Source organism: Rhineura floridana, chromosome 17, assembly GCF_030035675.1.
Source record: "Rhineura floridana isolate rRhiFlo1 chromosome 17, rRhiFlo1.hap2, whole genome shotgun sequence".
NCBI classification, from domain to species: domain Eukaryota; kingdom Metazoa; phylum Chordata; class Lepidosauria; order Squamata; family Rhineuridae; genus Rhineura; species Rhineura floridana.
This window is the reverse complement of record NC_084496.1, coordinates 2,378,442-2,404,394: the sequence shown is the minus strand read 5'-3', so window position 1 is coordinate 2,404,394 and position 25,953 is coordinate 2,378,442. Positions and strand designations below refer to the sequence as shown.

The following is a 25,953-nucleotide window of genomic DNA, read 5'->3' as shown; positions in this document are numbered from 1 at the left end:
CAATTCCTCCTGCTTGAGAGGAGGCGTGAGTAGCGGCTCAGGCAACATGGCAGGGCTGAGAGGCGGGACAGGGGCCAGCTCAGTGTCAGACCACGCTTCTTCAGTTGTGCCTGGAGCTACAGGGATGGAGCTGTCACTGTCTAAAGTGCTGAAGCCTTCTCCTGGTAAAGCCCCCTCCCGCTGCAGTCCACTAGGCCCCTCCCCAGGATCCCATTCTTCCTCCTCCTCCTGATCACTCCAACAGGAATCCTGCACAGGACCCATGGCAATTGCACATTTCTGTATAATGTCTAGTTAGGCCCTTAGTTCTCCCTCTAAATGAAAGTTAAGCCTTAGCATGTGTAACGATGTTTGTTAAACACTGAGATCAAGCCCACTGGATACAGATTACAAATATGCTGCAAATATTTGGCAAACTTTCGGTTATTATCCAGTGAACATTCAATGAAATTAATCAAAGAGAATGGTGCAGCAACAAATCCAGCTTTTGGAGGGGGCCAAGGAGGATCAATGACTAACAACAACAAAACTAGTAGTAGTCGTAGTAGTAAAATACCTGATCAAAGGGTTCTCCAAAATGTGTACAAATAAAGTTGTAGACAAAAGACTGCTAACTGTAAACCGCCCAGAGAGCTTCGGCTAGGGGGCGGTATATAAATACAATAAATAAATAAATAAACAAACATCCACAAACCAATTAAGAGCAATTAATTGAACAATTAATTAATAGAGGCAGTGTAGTGGTCAGAGGGTTAGACTGGGACCTGGGAGGCCAGTGTTCAAATCCCCACTCAGCCATGAAACTCACTGGGTGACCTTGGGCCACTCACTGCCTCTCAGCCTAGCCTACCTCCCAGGGTTGTTGTAGGGACAAATGAGGACAAATAAGAACCATGTGTGCCACTTTGATCTTGGAGAAAAGGTGGGATATAAATGCAATAAATAAATAAATATAAAAAACAAATATATGTAAGCCCACACAGATAAATTAATACTTTTTTAAAAACAAATATAGGTAGCTAAATTATATGACTGGGTAGGGTTGCTTGAGCAGGCGCCTGAAACGATACAGCCAGCGCACCTGCCCCAAATGGGTAGGCGATATATTGTTAGAAATGCTTTAGAGCGGTACACCACTTGTGCAGAGCCTACAAGCGTTCAAAGTGCTTTTCTCTTGGGTGATCCCATGCAGACTTTAAAAGCCGCTGAGGTACAGTGAGCAATTGCTCCTCCTTTCCTTCTTTCCAGTTCCTCGGAGGTGCAGACGTCGCCAGCGGAACACACACGGCTTGGGCCAATGCAGTCCTTGGGCGAATGTTTTGGGACTTCCTGCAGGAAAAATATTGGGCAGACCAAGTTTCAAACAAGATTCAGAAGAAATTGGGCAGAATCAAGGTAAGAAAGGGGCACCAGCCATTTCCCTCTTCAGCTATTTCTTAGGGGCAGGCATGGCCCAGGCTGCTTCCTCGAGTCAGAAAAGCCAACCCTGCCGTGCATCCTGGGAGGGAAGGCCAGTTTCTCGGGCTTCCCAACATGAAACAAGGACATTATGCTGCTCAAGAGTCCTTGCCCACCACACCTTGAGTGCATCTCACACCAAACTCTTGTTTCCCGGCGGGCAGGTGAGGGGAGATGGGGAACAACTGTGGGGCAAGGTGCCATAGGAATATAGGAATCTGCCTTATGCACCATTTCAGACCATTGATCCATCTAGCTTAATATTGTCGGCACTGACAGGCAGCAACTCTCCAGGGTTTCAGGCAGGGGACATTTCCAGTCTCACTTGCGTCTGTGTTGGAATTGCTTTTAAGGTGTTTTAAAAGCTTTTATAAATATATGTTTTTAAAGGTGTTTTAATATATTTTAAAGTCTGATTTTAAGATGTTTTACAGTGTTTTTAGTGTTTTTGTTTGCTGCCCTGGGTCCCTACCGGGAGGAACGACACAATATGAATTTAATAAATAAATAAAAATACTTGGCGGTGCTGGGAATTGAACGTGGAATCTTCTGCATGCAAATCAAGTGCTCTGCCACTGAGCTTTGGCCCTTCCCTTCAGGAATGTAGGAAGCTTGCCTTACACTGAGTCAGACCAATGGTCCATCCAGCTCAATGTTGTCTACACTGACTGGCAGCAGCTCTCCTCCAGGGTTTCAGTTAAGGGGGCCAGGGTTGGCCTCACAGCCTTGAGTTTCACTGCAAAGCACTCTTTTGTTTCTGTGTTTCTTCGGCTTTCATTGCTGCTGGGTTGTCGTTTTCCCTTCCTCTCCTTTTCTGGTCCATCTCAGTTGCCGTACTTCATGAATGAGCTCACACTCACCGAACTGGACATGGGGGCATCAGTCCCACACATCCTTAGTGCATCAAACCCAACCATCGATCGCCAAGGTGAGCTATTGCAAGCTTCTGGGGGGAAAGAATCTACGCTGCCATCCTCTAGAGGTGGGCATGTGCATTGAACATGCATGAAACCACTGGAAGGGCCAGCCCAAGAATCCCCATTCCTTTGACAAAAGCCAACCAGACTGGCAGTTTGATCTTACATAGGGGTGTAGTCGTCCAGGGAATCAGTAAGTCTGTCTTAGACCCTTTACTGTTTTGGGAACAGGGTCCCAGCAGGGTCCCTGTCTCCAGCATCATATGAGACAATCAGCATGAAAGGGGAGTGTGTTATTCACTGAGAAGAGTTTTCTAACGTGCCTCCTTGTCCTTTTCTGCTGATTGGAGACAATCAGACTGAAAGGAGGTGAGTTAGCCATTGAGAAGACTCTTCTCAGCATCTAACACTCTCCCCTTTGATGCTGTTTGGCTCCTAGGGATCTGTTGTTGTGGGAGAAGGCATTAACAAGGATCTCTTTCTCAACCCAGCAGCAAAAAGAGGGGGCGTGGCTGTGACTATCATGAAGGGACCCTGCACTTCTGAATTTGCCAGTATACTGCTGGTCTTACAGGAGAATGCTGTCCTGCAAGATCAAACTGCCAGTTTAAAGGCAAACTTACCTCACTTGCACTTTCTGCAACAATACCCAATTTGAAACATAGCCATCCTTCGAAATTTGCACTTCTACAGATTTTGCATTGCAGATCTCCAATTGGGACAAAAAAACCCCATATACTAGGGTGAAGTGTGCATAAAAAGGCATACATTAGTGAACATAGTATACAAAAATGTATTATGTTATGGAAAATTGCTTTGCAAAGATGTATATATAAGGCAAAATTGCCAACAAATATTAGGAGAAATTCTCATTAAAATGCTGATGAATTTTCAGGACGATTTATTTTTAAAATTGCAAACAGATGTGGAAATTTGGAGAACTGAATTTAAGATTACAAAAATTAGAAACAAAGTATCGCCCATCAATTTGTCAATAGCCTCTTCTCCGCTCTGCAGGGCTTTGGGTTGACATGGAAGTGACCTACAATGGATCCCTGCAGATGACCCTGGAGACAAAGATGAACTTGTACAAACTCGGCAAAGAAGCCCTGGGGGAAGAGAATGGAAAAGCTGACAATGGCAGGGAAGGGTAAGGCCCCCTGTGCCGTGCCCCCCCCATTCTAGAGTAATCAAATGCATCTCCCTAACAAAGGGATGGGGAATGTGCAGCTGTCCAGATGTTGTTGGACTTCAACGCCCATCAGCCCCAGCAAGCACGGACAAAAGAATGATGGGATTTGTAGTCCAGCAACATCTTTCTTCTTCATTGTGTTTTATCTTGTTTAATTGACTAACAAACTTAAGTAATAATAATAATCTCTCAGCCTCAGCATTCTCCATCTGTAAAATGGGCTACGTGCTTTTCTGGAATGTTTCCCAAAGGCTTGATTTCTTAACAATATACTGCACAGAGGTTTGTTATGCACATGACTTGACCTGTAGTACATGACAGGGCTCGCTACTCTGTCGCTCCTTTGTGCTTGTAACATAACTGGAAATCTGTACTGTTAGGCTGATGTATGTATGGTGGCCTGTTGTAATGTGAGCTCCTGTAGCGTTGTGGGTAAGAGACTGAGCTGTGAACCAGGAAGCCACTGATTTGACTCTCACTCCTGCCATGACATTCTCTGGGTGGTTTTAGACAAGCCACACTCTCTCGGGCCTGTCTTCCCACTTGTAGTATGGGGGAATTTATAACAATGGCTTACTTTACAGGATGGACTTACCTCACAGGATGACACACTAGGTGAAGCACATGAAACATTTTGAACCCCTGAAAGCTCTTTAGAAAAAAGGCGAGTCAGGGGAGGGGGATATGGTACAGATGTATAAAATTAGGTGTGATGTAGAGAAAGTGGACCGGAACAAGGACGACACTGGAGCCAATGGCCTAGAGAGGTGGTGGGCTCTCCGACACTGGAGGCCTTCAAGAGGCAGCTGGACAGCCACCTGTCAGGAATGCTTTGATTTGGATTCCTGCATTGAGCAGGGGGTTGGACTTGATGGCCTTATAGGCCCCTTCCAACTCTACTATTCTATGATTCTATAAGGTTTCCTTCCTATTAGAACCCAGTGGGGCCATCCAAGGAAACTCAATGGAAGCTGAATGGCAGGAGATTCAGGATAAACAAACGGAGAGACTTCATCACAGAATGCATAATTAACCTGTGGAATTATACTCCCACAAAAGGCAGTGACAGACACCAATTTGGATGGCTGTAAAAGAGGATTAGACAAAAGAATTGTGAGGGTAAGTCTATCAGTGTCTACTAGCCACAATGACTCTGTTCTGCCTCCCCTGTCGGAGCCTCTGAATAGCAGTTGCAGGGAATCACATGTGGGGAGAGACTGCTCTTGCTCTCAGGTCCTGGGTTTCCAAAAGGCATCTGGTTGGCCACTGTGAGCACAGGATGCTGGACTAGATGGCCCCCCTTTGGCCTGAGCCAGCACTGCAGGGCTCTTCTTAGGTTCTGAAGTGCCATGCAGCTGTTCAAGTATTATTATAATTTTTATTTGGTTGTGGATTTGTCAGTGTATGCAATATTGGTTCCTCTTAGTTTAACAGAACACTTTCTGTGGGCTCCACTCTCAACCCTCCTGCTCAGGTACTAGTTTAAAAATAAAAGAATTACAAGAATTGGCAACTCCCTGGCCTCTGGAAGCCGGCTGAAATGAGAAGCCTTTACAGTGGAGCCTGTTTATGTGAAAAAAGCAACTCACATGCATGTCTGCTGATGAACTGCCTTATTTAATTTAGTTTCATTTTCATTGCACTGATTTGGTTGATTTGGTTGAATCTGGACTGGTGCGTGTGCGTGCGTTTGTGGGCATTTGATGCAGAGTATGAACTCTGATTATAATCAGCATATAATCAGCCGTGATTATAATCATGTCCTCTGAAATGTTTGCAGTTCCTTCTCATTTTTGTTTCCTGCTTCTTGCCCCCTTTTATTTCAGTGGTGCAACCTTTCAGCCTGTGCAGCACCCATGAGCACCTTGCACCGCTGGGCATCCTTGTTGCCCAACCTGCACCAACATACCAGGCGTGTGCACAGAGTTAATATCCCGTTCTTGATAAATCTGACCTTTAATTGCAAGAGCCTAGAAAGCCATGGTATGCCGTGACAGCCTCTTAGGAAAAGAGCATATCAGACAATTCCACTAATGTGGGTGAAATATTCTATTTACATGCCAGGACAGCTGAGCGTAGGTTACATTTCAACCAGATATGACAGAGCAGAGGGCGGCTGGAATGAAAAAACAGCCCTGCCCCCCCTCCCCCAAGAGATTGTGCTGAACCATCTGTTTGATGAGGTTGTCCTCATGTGTCAGAACAGGAGGCAGGACAGCTGGAGAATTACTGGTTCTAAGAAAGAGGCCATAATGTGGTCAAAATGAGGACCAGATTTTGCAAGGGGAGGGTGGCCTGCTCACTTAAGCTGTCTGGTCTGTGTTTGGTATTAATAGCTTTTGGGGAGATCAAGAGCAAACTAGCACTTGACATTATCTAATGACATCATCACCAATAGGCTTTTTTATAGAGGGGAAAATGTTATCTAAAGTAACATGTTTCTGTACAAAATGCACACACACCCTGTCTGGAGTTAGTAAAAGGAGCTAGTCTCAAGGTGCAGAGCATGTGAACAGGGGATGGAAATAATTCAGCAGGGCCAGTCCTGCTATTAGACAGAGGCTGTGTACTCACCATACATTTAAAGCATATTTAAAGTGCATTCCCCATCCCCAAAGAATCCTGGCAACTACAATTCCCAGCGCCCCTAATAAACTACAGTTTGCAGGATTCTTGGGGGTGGGTGTGCACAGCCAGAGTGAGGCAGCCACCTCAGGCAGCTGATTATGGGTGTCAAATTGTTAGCTATTTAATTTATCATTGTCATTATTATTTGTATTTTTGTTCCCTGGGAGAGGTGTTTGTGGGATTTTGTGAGCTCCCAAAAATGAGCACTTTGACTTGGTGTGTGTGTGTGTGGGATCCTAGCCCTTCTCAGGCAGCCAAATATCTTGGGTTCTGTAATTAGGCTTACCAGCTATCTTGCTGGCCTTGTGTCTTTAATAGCAGGTTAATCTGCAGGCATGAGCAAGTGGTGAAGCTGATCTCCTTGTCCTGAAAAGCTTCCTGGCTGCTGTTAAAGGCACAGGAGCAGTCTGGGCCCTTTTCTTCCTGGTCATTTGTGACTCTGAGCAGAACTGAAAACCACCACCACTGTTACCACACAGATGAGACAGGAAGACAAACCGTTCGTCCTTTTGGCCTGGTTCATCTATCCTGAGGCCTGTTGCAGCTTCAAAGGGTCTTGGAGCCCAGGACAAACTGTTGTGGGTTCCCTTCCTTGACTGGTGGTAAGACAGTGAGACAGCCTTTAGGTGTTTGGAGGAGACAGAGGCCAAGCACCACTGATGGAGCCCCCTTTGCAAAGGAGGGCTTTCATTTCTGGCTCTGGTCAGGAAGCCTATGCCTTTAACAGCTGCTTGAGTAAAGCAAAAATCCAGCCTTTCCCAGCCATACCTGGAGATGCTGGGGCTTAAACCTGGGACCTTTTGCCTGCAGAGCCCACCTCCAGAAGGACCTCCATAGCAGTGGTGCAAATTCCAAGGTAGAATCAATGCACATTGCACACCCTTGAATCCAACAAGACAAGCCGCTCGGAATATCTCAGAGTAGCTCTGCTGGATGAGGCCAATAGGGGCCCACCCAGTCGGCATCCTGTCTTCACAGTGGCCAACCAGATGCCCCAATGGGAAGCCCACAAGCAGGACCTGAGCGCAACCACAAATCTCCCCTCCTGCCATTTCCAGCAACTGGTGTTCAGAAGCTTGCTGTGGAGGCAGAGCATAGCTATCGTGGCTAGTTATTTAATGTTGATCACCAAGTGCTTTAAAGCCATCCAGTTCAAGCACCTTCTCTCTCTCTCTCTCTCTCTCTCTCTCTCTCTCTCTCTCTCTCTCTCCAGCAACCCAAAATGAACCTAGAGGGGCAGAGGGGAAGACAGACCTTTGCTCTCTCGTTCAGACTCAGTGGCCGAGGGTGTTTGGCTAGGCAGGAATGCTGTTGCTCTGGGCACAGAGATGTTTGCTGGCTTGAAAGCTCCCCAGCTGTTCCCTCCCTGCTGCTGGAAAAAAACCCCTTCCTGACCTCACCCTCTATGTAGGCCACCATCGCTTGGAGGTGCCCTCGTAATCCCCAGGAAAGGGAGCCTAAATCAATAACGCGGAGAGTCCCTGGGGCATGCAGCACTGCGTGAGGAGGGCAGGCCTTCCTTGGCCTTTGCAAACGGCGACGATGGCTTAGGGTCACTTCTCTCTCTCTCTCCACCCTTGCAGCGCAAAGCCCCTTGTAGTCCTCCTGGCTGACAGCGACGCAGAGTCCTCCAGCGCCGGCTCTTCTGATGAGGATGACATGCCCACTATGGAGCCCTCAGGGACCCCCGGAGAAAGGAACACCCCTCCCGGGACTGAAGGGTAAACCTAACTGCCTTGCTGGCCTTTGCTCCTGGGTCTTTAATAGCAGCAACAGTGTAGAGGGGGCTTCGCCAACTGAGTACCCGCCAGGTGTTTTGAACAACAACTCACATCAGGCCCAGCCAGCGTGGCCACTGGAGCTGATGGGAGTTGTAATCCAAAAGACCTGGAGAGCACCAGGTTGGCGAAGGCTGGCGCAAGAGTCTCTTGTGGACTCCTCCTTTGATGGGTTCAGTTTTTTCACTTGGTCTAAGTCTATCTACGCTTCAAACTTCAACTGCTTTAATAATTCCTTCTCTACAGGGCAGCTTGGGAGTTGTAGTTCTTTGTGGATCAGGTTAAAGGTCTCTTAGAGCAGCCTTTCCCAACCAGTGTGCCTCCAGATGTTGTTGGACCACAACTCTCATCTTCCTGACCATTGGCAATGCTGGCTGAGGCTGATGGGAGTTGTGGTCCAACAACATCTGGAGGCTGGTTGGGAAAGGCTGTCTTAGAGGGTGAATTCTTGGGGAAAGCACTAGTGCCGGGATTCTTTGAGAGAAGCCTTGAAGGGGCATTATTATTATTATTAGTAGTAGTAGTAGTTATAATAATAATAATAATAATAATAATATATCCCACCCTTCCTTCCAGTAGGAGCCCAGGGCAGCAAACAAAAACAGACATTAAACACAACATCTCTGAACACATCTTAAAAAGCAATTCCAAGATAGACGCTTGAAACTGAGACGAGGGCAGGATGTGGGCAGGTCCCTAAAGGTGGGTCCCCTCTGTTGCTGAGCCACTTCCCGGACTGCGGGGCTGGTGGCTGGTGCCCGTTGGGCTGGTGGGGCGGAAGGCGGGAAGCCCCAAACAGTAGGTGTAGCCAGAGCCAGCCAATGAGAGGCAAAGCCAACTCACTCTACTTTTGTCCCCATTCTTCTCCTCCCTGCTGAGTTCTACAGGGGGGAACACTAAGACTTAGAAAGAGGAAGCCGGTAGATGTTTCCACCTGCTGCACTTTAGCTGAGGGGACACTGAGCTTGGTGGGGCAGTGTGCCACGTGCCTCATGGAGCAGCCTGCACACAAAACGCTGGCTGGCTGTAGCCATTTGCACACCAAGGAAGGACTGGCCCAGCAGCAGGGGGGGGAGGGGACCATGCACACCACCCTGAGCTCCTTGGAGGAAAGGGGGGATATAGATTTATTTACTTGTGGCATTTATATACCGCTTTTCAGGCGGACCTCACAACGTGGTTTACATTGATTTATTTATAAAAATGTTTATATTCCACTATTAATTTTTTTAAAAATGAACGCCGTTTACAACATATATAAACCCATAATATTAAAACCATATAAAAATTTAAAATCAGAAATCAGTGAACTAACTGTTGTAGTTAGCATGCAATAATCACAATGAACCCACACAGAGCACATTGCCGTACTTCAGCAACTTTGGGGTCACATAGCAAATGTGCCTTGACTTGGGCCTGTCCTGCCGGCCCTCACACACACACCCCTCCACCTTGTGGGCTGACCCTGATCCCCTTTTCTCTTAGCCACGTCAGTGGCAACAGCACCAGCCGGAAGATCCTGCGCTTCGTGGACAAGATTGCCAAGTCCAAATACTTCCAGAAGGCCACAGAGAATGAGTTCATTAAGAAGAAGATTGAGGAGGTCTCCAACACCCCCTTGCTGTTGACCGTGGAGGTCCAAGAACTGACAGGAACATTGGCTGTGAACATCCCCCCGCCCCCGACAGATCGGATCTGGTAGGAGGCAGGAAGGCAGAGAAAGGACCAGAGGCTGCATGGTTTGACGGGGTTCATACAGTGGTCAAGGGGTGCAGGGGAAGGGTGAGGTGCAGAACTAGCCATGCTAGACTTGTCTGTTGCCCAGCTGGCTCAACAGAGCCGCATCTCCAATAGGGGAGGGGGAGAAATTTGATTCAGTTTGCACCTGAAGGCAAATCGATCAAATCCACACTTTCCGAAACAATATGAGAATCCAAATAACAGCTGCTCTTCAAAACTGTAGTTATCCGCATTTTGCACCTCAGTTCTCCATTCACACAGCGTTTACAAAAATGCATGTTAGGGGAAACTGTGCATAAAACATGAATGCATTCGTGAAAATAACGGAGAAATACACTGTAGTTAGAAATTGTTCACAAGAGTGGGTCTGTTAGTCAAAGCTGCATGAAAAAATGTGTTTAGTAGGAGAAAGTCACCTAAAATGCTGCAGAATTTTCCTGAGGATTTTTTTTTAAATCGCAAATTGATGCAGAACTGAATTTAAGATTGGAAAAATAGGAAACCGAGGAAACCAAAATGGACAGGTCTTTTCCATCCCGAGTTTCCAACAATGGCCAGCCAGCCACATGACCAAGGGAAGCCCAGAAGCTAGTATTGTGCACTGCCCTTGCAAATCTCCGCACTCCTGTAGTCACCATTATACTGTCTCTGTACAGCAGGGATAGAGAACCAGTTTCAGCCCTGGGGCCACATGCCCTCCTGGATAACCATCTGGGGGCCACATGCCAGGGGTGGACAGGGCAAGAGGCAAAAGTGGACAGAGCAATGAATGCAAATTTTACCTTTGTACAATAGTTTCTATGGACACACGCACTCCCATGCCCCTCTCTATCCTCCATTCAGACAAGCAAGAGGCATTCTCAGAGGTCAAGGGCAGACCTCAGCCAGGAGGAAGAAACCTGCCAATTTCCATTTCTCTCTCACACACACACACACACTCTTTGTTTGGAGAACTGCACCCCAAAATTTGGACATTTTCAAAGGAGAGCTGCGTTTCGGCTTGTTTACTGGTTTGGGAAGTACGGATTTCATCGGTTCACATTATGCGAACCAAGTTAATTTCTCCCACATGCCTAGTTGGGAGTATAGAAACATCCAGAGCAGGAGATCCTTCCTCTCTGTCGCTACATGGTGTCTTCTGTTGTGGAGGGGAGGGAGGGCAGAACAGAGCTGAATATACTCCAGTCTACCCCAGTGCTTTGGGTAACTTATAGAAAATCAATCACAACAGGGACGAGAGACTTGCGGCTCTGTTGTCAGTGTGGCAGTGAATCTACTCCAGGTTTTAGTCCAGACTTTCAAGGAGCTCTCCAGGGTTGCTGCAGTTTTTAATCTGAACTTTCAAGGCGCTCTCCAAGGTGCTGAAAGTATCTCGGAGAGTTCCTTGAAAGTTCTGAGTAAAACCCGGAGCAGATTCACTGCCTCACTGACATCAGAGTCACCAGCCTGCACTGACTAGGGGGTGGGCATGTTGCAGGACAGTGAGGATGAGCCCATTGCAATGGTTGCTGAGGGAAAGGAAAAGCCAGCAAGGGTCTCTTCTACCTACCTGCTCCAGGTACAGTTTCCGGATTCCACCCCAGCTGGATTTGAAAGTCCGTCCAAAACTGGGGGAGCGGGAGGTCACCTTCATCCACGTCACGGAATGGATTGAGAAGAAGCTTCAGCACGAGTTCCAGGTATCCGTCTGCCGGCGGCTGGAGATGGAGATGACGAACCCAGAAACAGTCCAGCTGGGCTCAGAGCAAGAAACTGAGGCCAATGGATAATTAACTTCTGTCATTCGTGGCCGCAAAATATGGTGGTGGCCACTTGCTTAGAAAACTGTTATGAAGAGTAGACAAATTGCAGGAGGATGGGACTATTTGCCACGACAGCTGTAAAGACAGGAAGCTGCCTTATACTAAATCAGACCCTTGATCCAACTAGCTCAGTATTGCCTACACTGACTGGCAGCAGCTGTCCAGGTTTTCAGGCAGAGGCCATTCCCAGCCCCACCTGGAGCTGTCACTGGGGATTGATCTTGGGACCTGCTGCATGCAGATCAGATGTTCCACCACTGAGCTACAGTCCTTTTGAGACGTAGAAAGCTCCTTTATACTGAGTTGGACCATGGGTCCATCTCGCCTAGTATTGGCTACACCGACTTGCAGCATTTCTCCAGGGGTTCTGGGCAGAGGATGTTCCCAACCCTACCTGGAGGTGCCATTGGGGATTACACCTGGAGACCTCTGCATGCAAAGGAGGTGCTCTCTATCGCTGAGCTGTCACCTTTTCCCTGAATGGAGCCTCCTTATTTAGGAACATCTGAAGTTTCTGTATACCAGGTCAGAACACTCTCCTATGTTGGCTTTAGCAAAAAACAAATGGCCTTTTTAGCCTTCTAAATGCTGTTGAGATGAAGAAAGGCTTTGAGGGGCGGGAGAACTGGATTTTGCGTGAACAGACTGTGTACTCAATTCCGTTATTGAAAACAGATTCTTAGCCTGAGCATCCAGGGGACACCCTTTTCCTTAATTTGAAGAGGAGGATGCCCCACCTAGCCACTATCTTGCACTGGACTGGTAGATCTCAGGGGTCTAGCAAAAAAAAAAGTATATCCCCAGAAACCTGAAGGCTGCTCACCCCTGGACAGGCAAGCAGGAGGTTGAGGAAAGTTGTAGCACTCATTATAGAGGGGATGGAAGACAAGGGGCTGCCCCCCTGTTCAGAAGTGCAGTTCCATCACAGGGTTCCTCTGGACCATCACTATTTTGCCTGAAGGTTTCAAGCACTCACTTTAGCTTTCCACATTTAAAATGGATTGAAGTGCTTGGTCACCCTGGTGCAAGAAAACCACTTTAAAAAACAAACCAACTTTTTGTTGTTTGGAAAGTGAGAAGGAAATGACTTTAAAAGTACACAGGTGACTAACAGGAAGGTGTGTGAATGTCCTGCAAGCAAATCAGGATGAATGCAGGATGAATTTTCATTGTCGTAAACCACCCCACAAACAAATCAGAATGAATGCTCAATACAGACTGGATATGCTGTAGTCTAACCTCCACATAAGTTTCGTGCAAATCAGGATGAATGTTCAATAAACAGGTTTTCTGGAGGTGCCTGCACCGCTCCCCAACATGGATGGCCTTCTGAAGGCATTTTTGTTTACAGACAACTTGGTGGCTGATTTCTAATCTGATTTCTTTTCTCTTCCCCCCTCCCTCACCCCCACCTTAGAAAGTTTTAGTGATGCCAAATATGGATGATCTCATCTTACCCCTTATGCATTCTGGTTTGGAATCCCAGCTGCCCACGGAAGGACCCCAGAAGGATTTCCAAGAAGAGGGCGCAAAGAAATTTTGAGGAGCTGCCCACAGGGTGGACAGCTCAAAGATGCTTGATGGCATCCTCCAAGATTGGACCTGATTCTTTCATTGCCAGACTGAGAACCCAGTGTCACAAACATTGCTGGTCGCATTTCCGCTGGCCCGCCTCTTCAGCTTGTTCACAGGCTCTCTAAGGCAAAGGAGTTCCCCCTCCTCCCCTGATATTTCACAGCACAGGATGCATTTCTCAAAGAGGAGGTATTCCGGGCAGGTGAATCACATCCTTCTCACCCAAAGGCACCAGATTCTTACCAGTGCAAGCAGGGACTTCTGCAGTGCTGTTAAAACCACTGCCAAGAAGAAAGTGGGGAAGATTCCAAGCCCACTTTTGCCTACATCCTGCCTTTGCAAACAACAGCCATATGAAGCACCATTTAAATGCTAGAAAAGGAAGGAAGGAAATAAACTCTTTCTGCGAGTAGTCTGAAGTCCTCCCATTTCCACCCAGCCTTGCAGTGTTGGGGGGGAGACGGGCCCCAAACCTTGAATGTTGAGCCACCAAGCGTTGCCTCTCTCCCGGCTGCTACTCCCAGCCTGAGGAAGATTGTCAAAGTTAACCTCAGCGGTGACTGCAGGTTGACGCCGAGTGAGAATATATTACATGATTAAAAGAGACAATTCAGGGCAAATCACAGATTTTGAGATTTTCATTGGCAAAAAAACAATGTGGGAGAAAAGATTAACTTCCCCCTACCCACCATGCCACGGTCCTGATCCAGACCATCACCCTCCCCTTTGGCAGGTGGCTGCTGTTTGGAAAGAAAGGGGGCTGGTGCTGACTCCAGGAATTTATAAATGCACTTAAAATTGCACCTAGCTTGATTTTGAAAATGTCCAAGGATGACACGCTCTGCAGCTGGGACACTCTGGGGCTGGAGGCTGTAGCCAGTTTCATGAGAATCATTGGGGGAGGGTTTCCAAAAGCTGCACAGCCTCCACATTGGTGTGAGACTGGAGACTATCTAAGAAGGCAACCAAGAGCGCCAAAGCAAGGGTAGTGTGTGCAGGCCAAACCTCATTCTCCAAGGGACTGTTAGAAAAAGAAGCATAATGTTTTAACCCATGACGCCACAAGTGAGGCAGCAAAGGGGGCCTGAGGCACGCGCTGCTTTCTCTCCCAATTACATACATCCTCCACTTGCCTTTAACACTCCAGCCCACCTCTGCACTCCTGTCTCTAAACCAATCTTCCCAACCGGGCGCCATCCAGCACGTTTGGACTACAACTCCCATCAGCCCCAGCCAGCACAGCTGATGAGCGTTGTAGTCCAAAACAGCTAAAGGGCACCAGGTTGGAAGAGGGTGCTCCAAACCCGTGTCAAGTCCTTGGGGGGTTAACCCCGAGGGCATTTGGCAGAGCAAAGGAAACAGAGCCAGCCATCCAATGAGAAGGGGGTCACTGTGGGACTCTTTATCTTTCGTGCAATAAAACGTTTTAACAGAGCAATAGCTTTGGGAAGTTAATGACGGCGACGCAGCGGTCGCATCTACTCAAAGGGCTCTGCAAACCATGGATAACGTGCAAGTCAGAGCCGACCCGAAATGGCAGGGGAGGTGAAGGAAAATAAAGGTTTGCATCGATCTTGGGGGGGCTGTTTGCTTTCTGTTGTTCTTTCTGTTTCACAAGCTTTGTATCTTGCATTTTGTCTGCGAAAGAAGTAAAGCTGCTGGTTTGACCCAAGTTTCACTTCCATCTTAGGGCACATCTACACGACAAAGTTAAATCACTTGGAAACTAAATTAATTCCATATTTAACACCTGGAGGGCACATTTAGCGGCTGTGTGGCTTACTGACTCTCCAGCAGCCTTGCCAATCTGGCACCCTCCATATGTTTTGGACCACAGTTCCCTGGGGCTCATGAGAGTTCGAGTCCAACAACATAAGGAGGGCACCAGGCTGGAGAAGACCAAGTTACCCTTTGCTCTAGGGTCACTTGGCCAAAATAGGTACCTCCACGCACATCTCCGGAAGTAAGTCCCATTGAACTCAATGGGCATGCCTGAGTAGACATGGAGTTATATCCAACTCAGCCTTATTCAGGGCAGATCCACCGACACTGATACACCTAACTTAGTCATTTCATTAATTTCAATAGGACTAACATTGGATCTCACCCATGCATGGGACTGCACTCTTAAGTCAGATGTTTAACTGCTTGGCCCTGGAAGACTTCACAGATGGATGGGCAGGTGGGGGCAAGTTCTTTCCAAGAACAGAAGGCCAAGCAGCAGGTTTGTTTCAGTATATTCGTATTTGCAACAGCTCAAAGGAGGGACAATGCTGGGCTGAGCCAGACTTTGGAACCGTCTTCTCCAGAGGAACCTTTTTACAATTCCTCCTCAGTTTCCAGTTTCCCTTTCACCAAGTGTTTCTTCTGCGGGCCCTGGAACGGAAGCAGTAAAAAGCGGCCTCAGAATCTTATGGCTACATTTGCAAGACAAAAGGCAATTTGCATCAAGGTTATGGACGTCAAAGGATTCTGACAGAAACGGGGACAGAAATGGCCAATGTTCACTCATTTGTCCCATGCCCGGAACAGAAATCTCTACAAGCGAGTATGATCAGAATTTGCTTTGTTGTTGCTTTCAGCCCGTAAATGATACATAACTGATTACATTCCCCCACACACATTTTCACTGCAGTGAAATTAATGGTATGGAATAATGTAATGAAAATATAATTGACACAATTAATTATGTAAATTTCATAATTTCACCCCAGCAGACAGCGAGACAAATGTTCACAGAAGGTGAACTGCAGTGGAATGGAAGCAGTGCTGCATGCAGCGAACACGGGGTGGAGCAGAAAGCAATGCCTTTTTACATCCCTAATCAGGACAGCCTGACTTTCGTTGATCGCCTTTGTGTGAAGCAGGGCTCTTTTGCCATGTTGTCTCTGCGGGGGGGGGGGGGGTGAAGTCACAAGAGTGATTCAGGGCACCTCCATTTCCCAAACACTGCACAACTGCCCTTCATTGCCAACAGGGCCAACCTGGTGCCCCCCAGATGCTGTTGACTACAAATCCCATTTTTCCTAACCCTTGAGGCTTCCTTTGTCAGAAGGAAGATAATGGCTTGCCTCATCATCATCCATAGCCTCAGCAGCTTGGCAAGGAAAATCTTGGGGGGGGGAAGGAATTAGCTCCAGCTACACAAAATCATACTTGCCTAAAGTGCCGGTCGGCGAGGCGGAGCAGGGAGGGGTGGCATTGCTCAGCTGGCTCCCCAACACAGAGGTTACTGCCGGCAACCACGAGGGGGAGGGGAGGGGTGGTGTCGGGGAGGTCAGCACATCCAACCCAACGCTCCCGCAACTGAGCCCATGCCACACTGACCTCCCAGTCACCTCTCCCTTCCCCACTCTCAGTTTCCAGCAGCGACCTCTGTGATCAGGAAGCCAGGTGAGCAAGGCTGCCTCACGCCACTCCTCACCCCCCTCCACCAACTGCTACTGACTAAAGGCACTGGGGCAGGGGGGGAGAGGAGACCCAGTGGGAAATGTAATTGCATTGATTATCATTACTCCCATCAGAACATCGTGTCAATGACCTCGAAGAGGAGGAAAAGTTAGGACAGCATCATTCTCTGAGCAGTCTGATTGCTGTGTCGGTTCCAGAGGATAACGAGTGGAGTCACGTGGACAATCTCGGCAATTCTTCTTTTCTTAACAAACTGAAGATCAGCCTCAAAGTTGAAAGCAGGGGGTGGGGGTGGTCAGCCTTTTACCTTCCTGCATTCTGCACAAAAGCTGCACCCTTGCACTGCGTTCTCTCCCAAGGCCAGTTGCGTAGTGGCAAATTCAGAAGTGCGGGGTCCCTTCGTGTTGGTCACCGCCACACCCACTCCCCCCCCTTTTTTTGCTGCTGGGTTGAGAATGATATCCTTATTAATGCCTTGTCCCACAACAGACTGCCTAGGAGCTGATAAGCCAGAAAGGGGAGAGTGTTAGCTGCTGTGAGGAATCTTCTCCGTGGCTGACTCACCTCCTTTCAGATTGGCTCCAATCAGCAGGAAAGGACAAGGAATGAGATCCTTGTTAATGCCTTCTCCCACAACAATTGACATCCCTAGGAGCCAATCAGCATGAACGGGGAGAATGTTAGCTACAGTGAAGATTCTTCTCAGTGGCTAACACACTCCTCTTTCATGCTGATTGGCTTGTAGGATGCTGGAGACATAGGGACCCTGCTCCCAAAAAAGTAAGGGGTCTAAGACCCCCCCAAGACCCTAGACGACTACACCCTTGCCCAAGGTGCTACCAGACAGCCTGTTTATCGAGCATTCCCCTCTGCATTCCCCATCACTCTTCTTCTTGCAAAAACATTTGGGGAGGTGGGTTTGTTGCACAAGACCTCCCAATCGCTTTTAACTGTGTGACCTGAATTTGCTGGTATGTGACTGAATCCCCCCAAAAAACAGCAACAGTCTGGAAGCGCCCCCAGTGGGGAAAAGACTCCAGGCTCCCATATCTTTTCCCATGTAGGGAGAAAAGCAGCTTGGAGACAGACAAGAACCCAGCTCACCATGAACGCGCGCTTCTCTTGCGCCGTCTGGAAGCGTCCGTGGCCAAACTTGGAGGTCGTGTCAATGAATTTCAGTTCAATGGGCTCCAAAGCCTTCCTGCTTGTGTGGACCAGGAGGGACTGGAGAGAGAGGGGAGAGGGGGTTGGTCAAATGAAGAAACAAGGGTGACTGGCAAGATTTTTCACGAGGTATCATTGGTAGAGCACGGACAACTTGTCCATGTGACCAAGGCCGGCTCTATCATTAGGCATGGTGAGACAACCACCTCAGGCAGAAGTCGGGAAGCAACAGCGGTAACCCTCTGGCTGGCATTAAACTGGTATAAAACCAATGCCTGTCTGTACTGCCGACAGGCCATTAAGGTGCAAAGCCCTGGCTGGTTGAAAGCATGAGGTTAATAATAATAATAGTCACAATCGTAAGAACAGGAAGGATTTCCTAACATTTACGTCCTGCCTTCCTTCCAAAGAGCTCAACGCCGCAAACAAGAAGCGGTCACAAAGGATGCTCGTAGTGTTTCACGCTTATTTATTTTTATTTATTTAGTTTAATTTATATACCGCCCTAAGCCCGAAGGCTCTCTGGGCGGTGTACAAAAATTTTTTAAAAAGCACAATATATAAATACAATAAATACAATAAATTAAAAAAAAATAAATAAATAACGAACCAAACAACATCCAAAATACGGAAATGCTGTTTAAAATACACTTTAAAATGCCTGGGAGTATAAAAAGGTTTTCACCTGGCACCGAAAAGATAGTAGCGTCGGCACCAGGCGCACCTCATCAAGGAGACTGTTCCACAGTTCGGGGGCCACTACTGAAAAGGCCCTGGTTCTAGTCATCACCCTCCGAGCCTCTCGATGGGATGGTACTCGGAGGAGGGCCTTAGATGTTGAGCGTAGTGTACGGGTAGGTTCATATTGGGAGAGGCGCTCCACCAGGTATTGCGGTCCCATGCTGTGTAGGGCTTTATAGGTCAAAACCAGCACTTTGAATCTAGCCCAGAAACAAATAGGAAGCCAGTGCAGACGGGCCAGAACAGGTGTTATATGAGCGGACCTTCTGGTCCGCGTCAACAATCTGGCCGCTGCATTCTGGACTAGCTGTAGTTTCCGAACAGTCTTCAAGGGCAGCCCCACGTACAGCGCGTTGCAGTAGTCCAATCTAGAAGTTACCAGAGCATGAACAACTGAAGCGAGGTCGTCACTGTCCAGATAGGGACGTAGCTGGGCTACCAATCGAAGATGGTAAAAAGCATTCCGTGCCACCGAGGCCACCTGGGCCTCAAGAGACAGGGAAGGATCGAAAAGAACTCCCAAGCTACGAACCTGTTCCTTCAAGGGGAGTGTAACCCCATCAAGAACAGGATGAACATCCTCCATCTGGGCAGTGAAGGCACTCACCAACAGCGTCTCAGTCTTGTCTGGATTGAGCTTCAGTCTGTTAGCCCCCATCCAGTCCATTATCGCGGTCAGGCAACGGTTTAGCACGTTAACAGCCTCACCTGAGGAGGATGAAAAGGAGAAATAGAGCTGCGTGTCATCAGCGTACTGATGACAACGCAGTCCAAAACTCCTGATGACTGCACCCAGCGGCTGCATGTAGATGTTGAAAAGCATGGGGGACAGTACCGATCCCTGCGGGACTCCACAATGGAGGGTCCAGGGTATCGAGCAATGTTCCCCAAGTACAACCTTCTGGTGTCGACCCACCAAGTAGGAGCGGAGCCACTGCCAAGCAGTACCCCCAACTCCCAACTCCGTGAGTCTTCCCAGAAGGATACCATGGTCGATGGTATCAAAAGCAGCTGAGAGATCAAGGAGAATCAACAGAGTCACACTCCCCCTGTCCCTCTCCCGACAGAGGTCATCATACAGGGCGACCAAGGCTGTTTCGGTGCCAAAACCGGGCCTAAAACCGGATTGAAATGGATCAAGATAATCAGTGTCATCCAAGAGCCCCTGGAGCTGGCCAGGGACGTTCTTTGTCTTGCTGTGATCCTCACAGCAGTCCTGTAAGGTAGGCCAGTGTTACTGTCCCCATAGGTTGCTCAGGCTGAGAGGGTTGGGTTGCTGAAGTCACTTAGTGAACTTGTGGCAGAGCCGAGATTCAAACCAGGAGTCCCTCAGTCATAGATCAGCTTCTTAGCCGTGATGCTGCCCATTGCAGCAAGGATGCTCAGCTGCAACCCTGATCTCCCCGCTTCCTCAGGACCACATCACCCATGGCCTCCTGCCCCCACCCCTTGCAGAGCAGAGCGCTCTGCTTGCAGGCTGGGATCTCAGCCCTGCTGGGGCCCCTCAACCCCGGAGTCCCTGTCTCCATCACAGCCCCTGCCTCTGATGAGGGCCTCACCTTCCTGAGGGTGAGGACTCGCTTCTTGGTGCCTACCACGCAACCTTTCACCATCACAAAATCGTTGTTGACTTCTCCGTACCGAGGGAATCCACCCTGTGGGGCAAAAAACAAAGCGAATGTTGAGAGGGAAGGCACGTGGGCGGCCACCGAGAGGGTTCACCCCAGTCTGGGTGCAAGGATGTGGAGGGGGAGGGCCTTAGTGGCCCAGTGGCAGAGCACCTACTTTGCATGCAGGTGTCCCGGGTGCAGCCTCTGATGTCTCCAGGTAGGGCTGGGAGCGCCCCCTTCTCTGAAAGGCTGGGGAGACCCAGGTCTGAAAACCCTGGGGAATTGCTAACAGGCTGTGTAGAGATAATACTGAGGATACTAGAGGATCAATGGTGTGACTTGATATAAGGCAGTCTCTGACACTTGTAAAGGGAAGGACCACAGCTCAGTGGAGGAGCAGATCCTTTGCAGGCAGATGGCCCCAGGTTCATAAGGACATATTTGGAGACCTGCTGGAGCAGGCCAGTGACCCATCTATAGTCCAGTACCCTGTTCACACACCAGCCATTTTGAACATCTTCTCATAATACCGGAACTTGAGGTCATCAACAGAAGGCCCCTCCCAGCCCTACCTGGAGATGCTAGGGGTTACCCATGCAAAGCAGTTGCTCTGCCAATGAGCTATGTAAGTAGTTGCCTTATACTGAGTTAGACCCACCTAGCTCAAAAGGACGTAAGAGGAGCCCTGCCGGATGAGGCCAGTGGCCCATCTAGTCCAGCATCCTGTCCTCACAGTGGCCAACCAGATGCCCAATAAGGGAAGCCCACAAGCAGGACCTGAGTGCAAGAGTAACTCTCCCCTCCTCCGGCGTCCAGCAACTGGCGTTCAGGGCCATGCTGTCTCTGACTGTGAAGCATAGTCATCGTGGCTAGTAGCCTTTGATACCACTATCTTCCGCAGTAATTCCCGGCATCTCCAGCTACGGCTGGGAAAAGACTGCGCTGCCTGAAGCCCTGGGGAGCTCCTGCCAATCAGAGAGTACAATACTGAGCAACATGGACCAAGGCTCTGACTTGGTGCAAAGGCGGCATCCTGCGCTCCTCAGCCGAGCAACAGATTTAGTATTTGGTGGCGAAAATGTCAACAAAGCCAGCTCCGGATCCTGCACCCGCCCACCCTCCCTCTTTCCCACCCTCCCCTCCCTCTCAACATCGCACCAGCGGGGTAATTGTTTTCTCCGTTGTGTCGTAGTTGGTAGATGCATTGCTCTTCACCACTTTGCCGTCCTCCATGTGGAACCCTTGGCCAATGCGGTATATCTAGGGGGAAGAGAGATTAGGCGCTGATGAGCTTTCACAATTGGCATTTCCCAGGTACGGGTGGGGACAGAACTGGGAAGCCGACTTGGGTGTCAACATGCAGACCCAAGTCCAGTGCAAGTGAGTCCCAGAAGAATACAAAAGACGGCAGGCACTGTACCTTTTTGTTGAGTTCTGTGCGGTGGTGGTAGCCCTTCTGGCCGGCCCGGGCAATGGAGTAGCCCACCCGGGCGGGATGCCAGGCTCCAATGCAGGCAACTTTGCGCAGGCCTTTATGAGTTTTCCGTGGGAGTTTCTTGGTGCGCCAACGACTTGTCACCCCTGAATAAAGAAAGTTGGATGGTTCCAGAGGGGTTTGACAGCGAGCTCTCCAAAGCAGCCTTCCCCAACCTGAAGCCTGGCAGGTACGGGAAGTGGCCTTATACTGACCCAGACCAGTGGTCCATCGAGCTCAATATATTCTACACGGGCTGGCAGGGGCTCTCCAAGGTTTCAGACAGGGTACATCCCCAGTCCAACCTGGAAATGCCAGAGACTGAACCAGGGTCCTTCTGCACGCTCTTCCACCGAGGTATGGCTCTTACCGTTCTCTTACCGTTACAACTCCCACCACTGCTTGTGTAGCTCAAAACATCTGGAGGGTTCCAGGTTGGGGAAGGCTACTTTAAGCCATTAAAACAAGAAAAGGCCTAGATGTTCTCAGCAGCAATGAGGTCTAGAAGCTTGCTTTCCAAAAGATCCTGGGTGCTTCCGGGATCACTCATTTTGCCTATATTGTGCCCTGTAAGGATGCAGATTCCTAGCATCCATCCTTTCTCCTCCCTCATCAGTGCTATGCCAGCAACTGCCCCGGCCAATCTGGCCACCGTTTATACCAGCCTTCTGCCACCTGGTGCCCTCCAGGTGCTTTGGACTACAACTCCCATCAGCTCTAGCCAGCAGGGCTGTGCTTTCCAAAACATCTTGAGGCTAAGGCCCGCAATGTACCTTTCATCCCGTGACCCTTGGTGACTCCGATTACATCGATCATCTCGTTCTGGCTGAAGACCGTGTTCACGGCAACCTGCTTCTCCAGCTTCTCGTGAGCCCAGTCCACTTTCTCTGCCACCGTGCCTCCATTCAGCTGGACCTCCATAACGTGGGCCTTCTTCTGCCTCAGTGGCAGGAGCTTCATCTGCATCCGAAGGAACTCAAAGTTATGAGACGCAACAGAGATTGCACGGGATGTACATTTGATTGATTGATTGGTTGATTAATATTTAAAATATTTCTATTCTTCCCTTCTACCCCTACAATAGGGCGCTCAGGGCATCTTACAATGAACTCACACACATGCATCATAAAATTATACATAATAAAAACACGAAACATTACTGTAAATTAAAATACACAAAATACAATTAAAATACATAAAATACAATACGCATATATATACAGACAGACAGACATGTATACATATCCATAGATATATGGGGGAGTGATACTAAAAGAACTCTAAAGATAAAAATTAAAAATAAAAAGCAAAAAAAACCCCAGTGTCAGGGTCACCCGTCAGTCCTTCCCAAAGACTTTCCGGAACAAGATAGTTTTCACAAGTTTCCGGAAAACCATCAGGGAGGGAGCAAAGCGGGCTTCTTGAGGCATGGAGTTCCAAAGCCTGGGAGCCACAACTGAAAAGGCTCTCTCCCGCGTGCCTCTCAGTCTGACATCTTTCATTCCAGGCACGCAGAAGAGACCAGAGGCAGAAGATCTTAAATTCAGGACAGGAACATATGGGTGTAAGCAGTTCCTCAGGTACACTGGTCCAAGGCCGTTTAAAATTATTAATCAATCAATTAATTAAATGTATATCAAACCCTTTCTCCTGAAGGAGCCCAGGGTGGCGAACATATCAACAAAACAATTTAACATGAAAAAGAAACGCATCCTAAATACAGTGAAAAACATTCTAAAGTGCAGTTACGGTTAGACACATTCTTTCTTCGGGTTGTACCAAAGGCAAAAGCCCCGCTGCTTTGCAAGCACCTCTGTCGCTAGGGCTGCATCGCAGGCTCTCCCTAAAGACTTATGGGAAGTTGCTCACCTGGGTGTGGACGATGATGCGGACGACCTTGCAGTACTTCTTCATGGCTGCAAAATCTTTCTCCAGCTGCTTCTTCCCAGTCTCGTCCCGCCATTTTTTGCAGGACTTGGTGAATGCTTTCTTCTTGCTCTTGTGCCTGGAAAGGTGAGAAGAGTCCCGCCGTGAACAATCAGCCACAGGATTCACAGGTGACTCGAAACGCCGCACATTTCCACCAAGGACTTTGCAAGCAAGCCTTGGGGAAGTTTCCTCCGTGCAGACACAGGTAGCAGACTGGACGTTTGTCAAGTGATGCCTGTGGGGCTGCTTTGTCTGCTAAGCCCTCAGCCTGCCGTGCAGGAATCACTCACCAGTTCTTGTAGAAACGCCTCCTACATTCGTCGCTGATGTGTTCTGCGAAGATGGTCTTGAAATTCCTCAGCCCCCTCGGCGTCGCGATGTAGCCCACCACTCCAACCACCACCAAAGGGGGTGTCTCTATGATGGTGACAGCTTCCACCTCCTCTCGCTTAGAGACCTCTGAAAAATTAATGGAATGCAAAAGAAACAGGCTTAAAACCATAGGGAGGTGCCTTTTACCAAGTCAGACCATTGGTCCATCTAGCTCTGTATGGTCTGCAGACTAATAATAATAACAAAAATAACAAAAAACAATAATAACAATGATAATAATCATAATGAAGAAGAAGAAGAAGATCCTGGTGGCAGTGGTGAAGTCAGGCTGGTTGGCGATGGACCCTTCTGAGCCCTGGGGCCATCAGCAGATGCCCAACCATGGTGAGGGCCAATGTTGGGCCTATGTATAAACACAGGAAGCTATTTTATACCAGGACCTCAGGGAGAGAGAGACCTTTCCCAGCACATTTTATGATCCTTCAGCTGGAGATCCCAACAAGGACTGAACCTGGGACCTTTCTGCATGAAAAGGATATGCTCCACCACTGAGCTATACCCCTTTCCGACGGCTGCAAGTGGCGGCAAGTGGGAGTGCCTGTCCTGAGTCCTTTGACTTCCCGCCTCCATCAAAACACTCGTGACGTCTCCTTTGAGGAAGGGTGGGGCAGAAATCAATCAAACTCAAGCATTACTTAGCCCTGGCCTGTGAAGTTCCCGGAGTATGTGAGTCATGCCGGCTTTGTAGCCCAGGAAGGCTGTCAGGTGGACCGGTTTGCTGGGGTCATCTTTGGGCCATGTCTTCACCTTCCCGCGGTGACAGCGGCTCCTCTTATGAGGAAGGAAGCCCAGGTGGCCATGCCTGGGAGCCGAAAACTTGCGATGGGACTAGGAAATGAAAAAAGAGAAATGAATGCACCACCCAAAGACTACTGTTGACCCAAAAATTGTTGTGGATCATTTCCCATATAGTGAGAGCCCCTATCTCTGTGGGAGACTGAGAAGCCAATGTTTTGACTCAGGATAAGGCAGCTACACATGCATTTAATCATCTTGGGTCCCTCCAGATGTTGCTCGACTACAGCTCCCATCAACCCTGACCATTGGGAATCATCTCCAAGGTCCTAGACACATATAGCTCCTCAGCACAAGACAAGCTATTGCACAGTTAATGACTTCACGTTAATGACTACAGCAAAGGGTCCAGAAAAGAACATTCTCCTTGTGTAAAAGTAGGGGCTATGTAAGTGCACAAGAGTGGAGCTGGGCACATGCCAGTCCTTGGAGTGAGCAGGACAGGTCCGTCACAAAGTGCACTGGAGCATCCGTGTGAAGATGTTGGAGCGTGTTTTATTCATTCAACGTACTTATTTGCCACTTTTCAGGCAAAAGCCCTCCTAAGGCCGCTTACAAGAGCTAATTAAACCTGTAGCGCCGTTTTAAAAATACATAGAAAAATGATCCTGTTAGAAAAAACTAAAGTCAGCAAAAGCAATTTTTAAACCTAACAAATGAGCTCGTTTGACAGAATGCAGTTTGAAAGAAACAAGCTTTCAAGGTCCGTTTCAGCTCTGACCAAGTTTGGGCCATATGTACTTCTCTGGGGAGACAGATTTGACGATGCTGAATTGCCAAAGTACTGGTGTCTCCCAATCACAAAATTCCCAGCAATATTGTTTCCATCTCACACACACACAGACACACAGAAAAGGCAGGCCTGGCCCACAGCAACTCAGTACCGACCATGATCAGACGTCTTCAGCCCAGGTTGATAGCAGCGAAAGAGGCCACCAGCGAGTGCCTTGGTTGTCTAATACCAACGCTGTTTCGCAGCCCCCAAGACATAAATTTAGCAGCTGGCTTCATTCTGATGCTATATTCATTTCATACCCGGGCATGCTGACAGGGGTCTGACACCACCAGCTGATGGAATGGACAAGAAAGGTCATTTTGAAAGCAGGGGGTCTCAGTTTACCACCATGTGCAATCACCATCTATGTATGGATGGTGGGAAGAGACAAAATTCTGCTTCGGTTGCCACCTGGGGAACCAGTCCTTCATCAGCCTGGAATGGTGGTGAAGTAATAAGACTGCCTCTGAGCATGGACAGGGCCCGTTTACCGTTCAGTATAGCACCCGCAGTCAGTCTATGCAAACATGGATTGGCAGAATTAGGAAGTGAAAGAAACTGGGGAAAAGAT

General features: G+C 48.6%; 2 protein-coding genes across 8 annotated transcripts in view; one reads left to right on the top strand and one right to left on the bottom strand.

Annotated features, from left to right (window-relative positions):
• The window catches only part of LOC133371611 (testis-expressed protein 2-like), a 35,100-nt gene extending 19,337 nt beyond the window's left edge, over window positions 1-15,763 (top strand). For all 7 annotated transcript variants that reach the window (XM_061599148.1, XM_061599145.1, XM_061599147.1 and 4 more), the window contains 7 exons: window positions 1,249-1,395; window positions 2,287-2,386; window positions 3,393-3,525; window positions 7,779-7,916; window positions 9,459-9,671; window positions 11,272-11,392; window positions 12,933-15,763. In XM_061599148.1, the coding sequence (XP_061455132.1) occupies window positions 1,249-1,395; window positions 2,287-2,386; window positions 3,393-3,525; window positions 7,779-7,916; window positions 9,459-9,671; window positions 11,272-11,392; window positions 12,933-13,058 (978 nt within the window). In that variant the 3' untranslated portion in view covers window positions 13,059-15,763. The remainder of the gene's footprint in view (window positions 1-1,248; window positions 1,396-2,286; window positions 2,387-3,392; window positions 3,526-7,778; window positions 7,917-9,458; window positions 9,672-11,271; window positions 11,393-12,932) is intronic.
• RPL3L (ribosomal protein L3 like) lies at window positions 15,316-25,601 on the bottom strand. The gene is made up of 10 exons (XM_061599151.1): window positions 25,496-25,601; window positions 24,448-24,640; window positions 23,710-23,878; window positions 23,360-23,495; window positions 22,264-22,450; window positions 21,437-21,597; window positions 21,175-21,276; window positions 19,966-20,061; window positions 17,606-17,725; window positions 15,316-15,466 (listed from the first exon to the last, which is right to left on the bottom strand). Exons 1-10 carry the CDS (start codon window positions 25,496-25,498, stop codon window positions 15,410-15,412), a joined length of 1,224 nt encoding a protein of 407 aa, XP_061455135.1. The 5' UTR covers window positions 25,499-25,601; the 3' UTR covers window positions 15,316-15,409.
• Window positions 25,602-25,953: the final 352 nt, after the last annotated feature.

Bases quoted from the DNA above. Each gene is read 5' to 3' on its own strand.
- RPL3L (XM_061599151.1), bottom strand. The intron at 23,496-23,709 runs GTGAGTGATTCC...TCACCTTTCCAG, and splicing joins AGGCGTTTCTACAAGAACTG to GCACAAGAGCAAGAAGAAAG. The intron at 20,062-21,174 runs GTGCGATGTTGA...TTTGCCCCACAG, and splicing joins AGAAAACAATTACCCCGCTG to GGTGGATTCCCTCGGTACGG.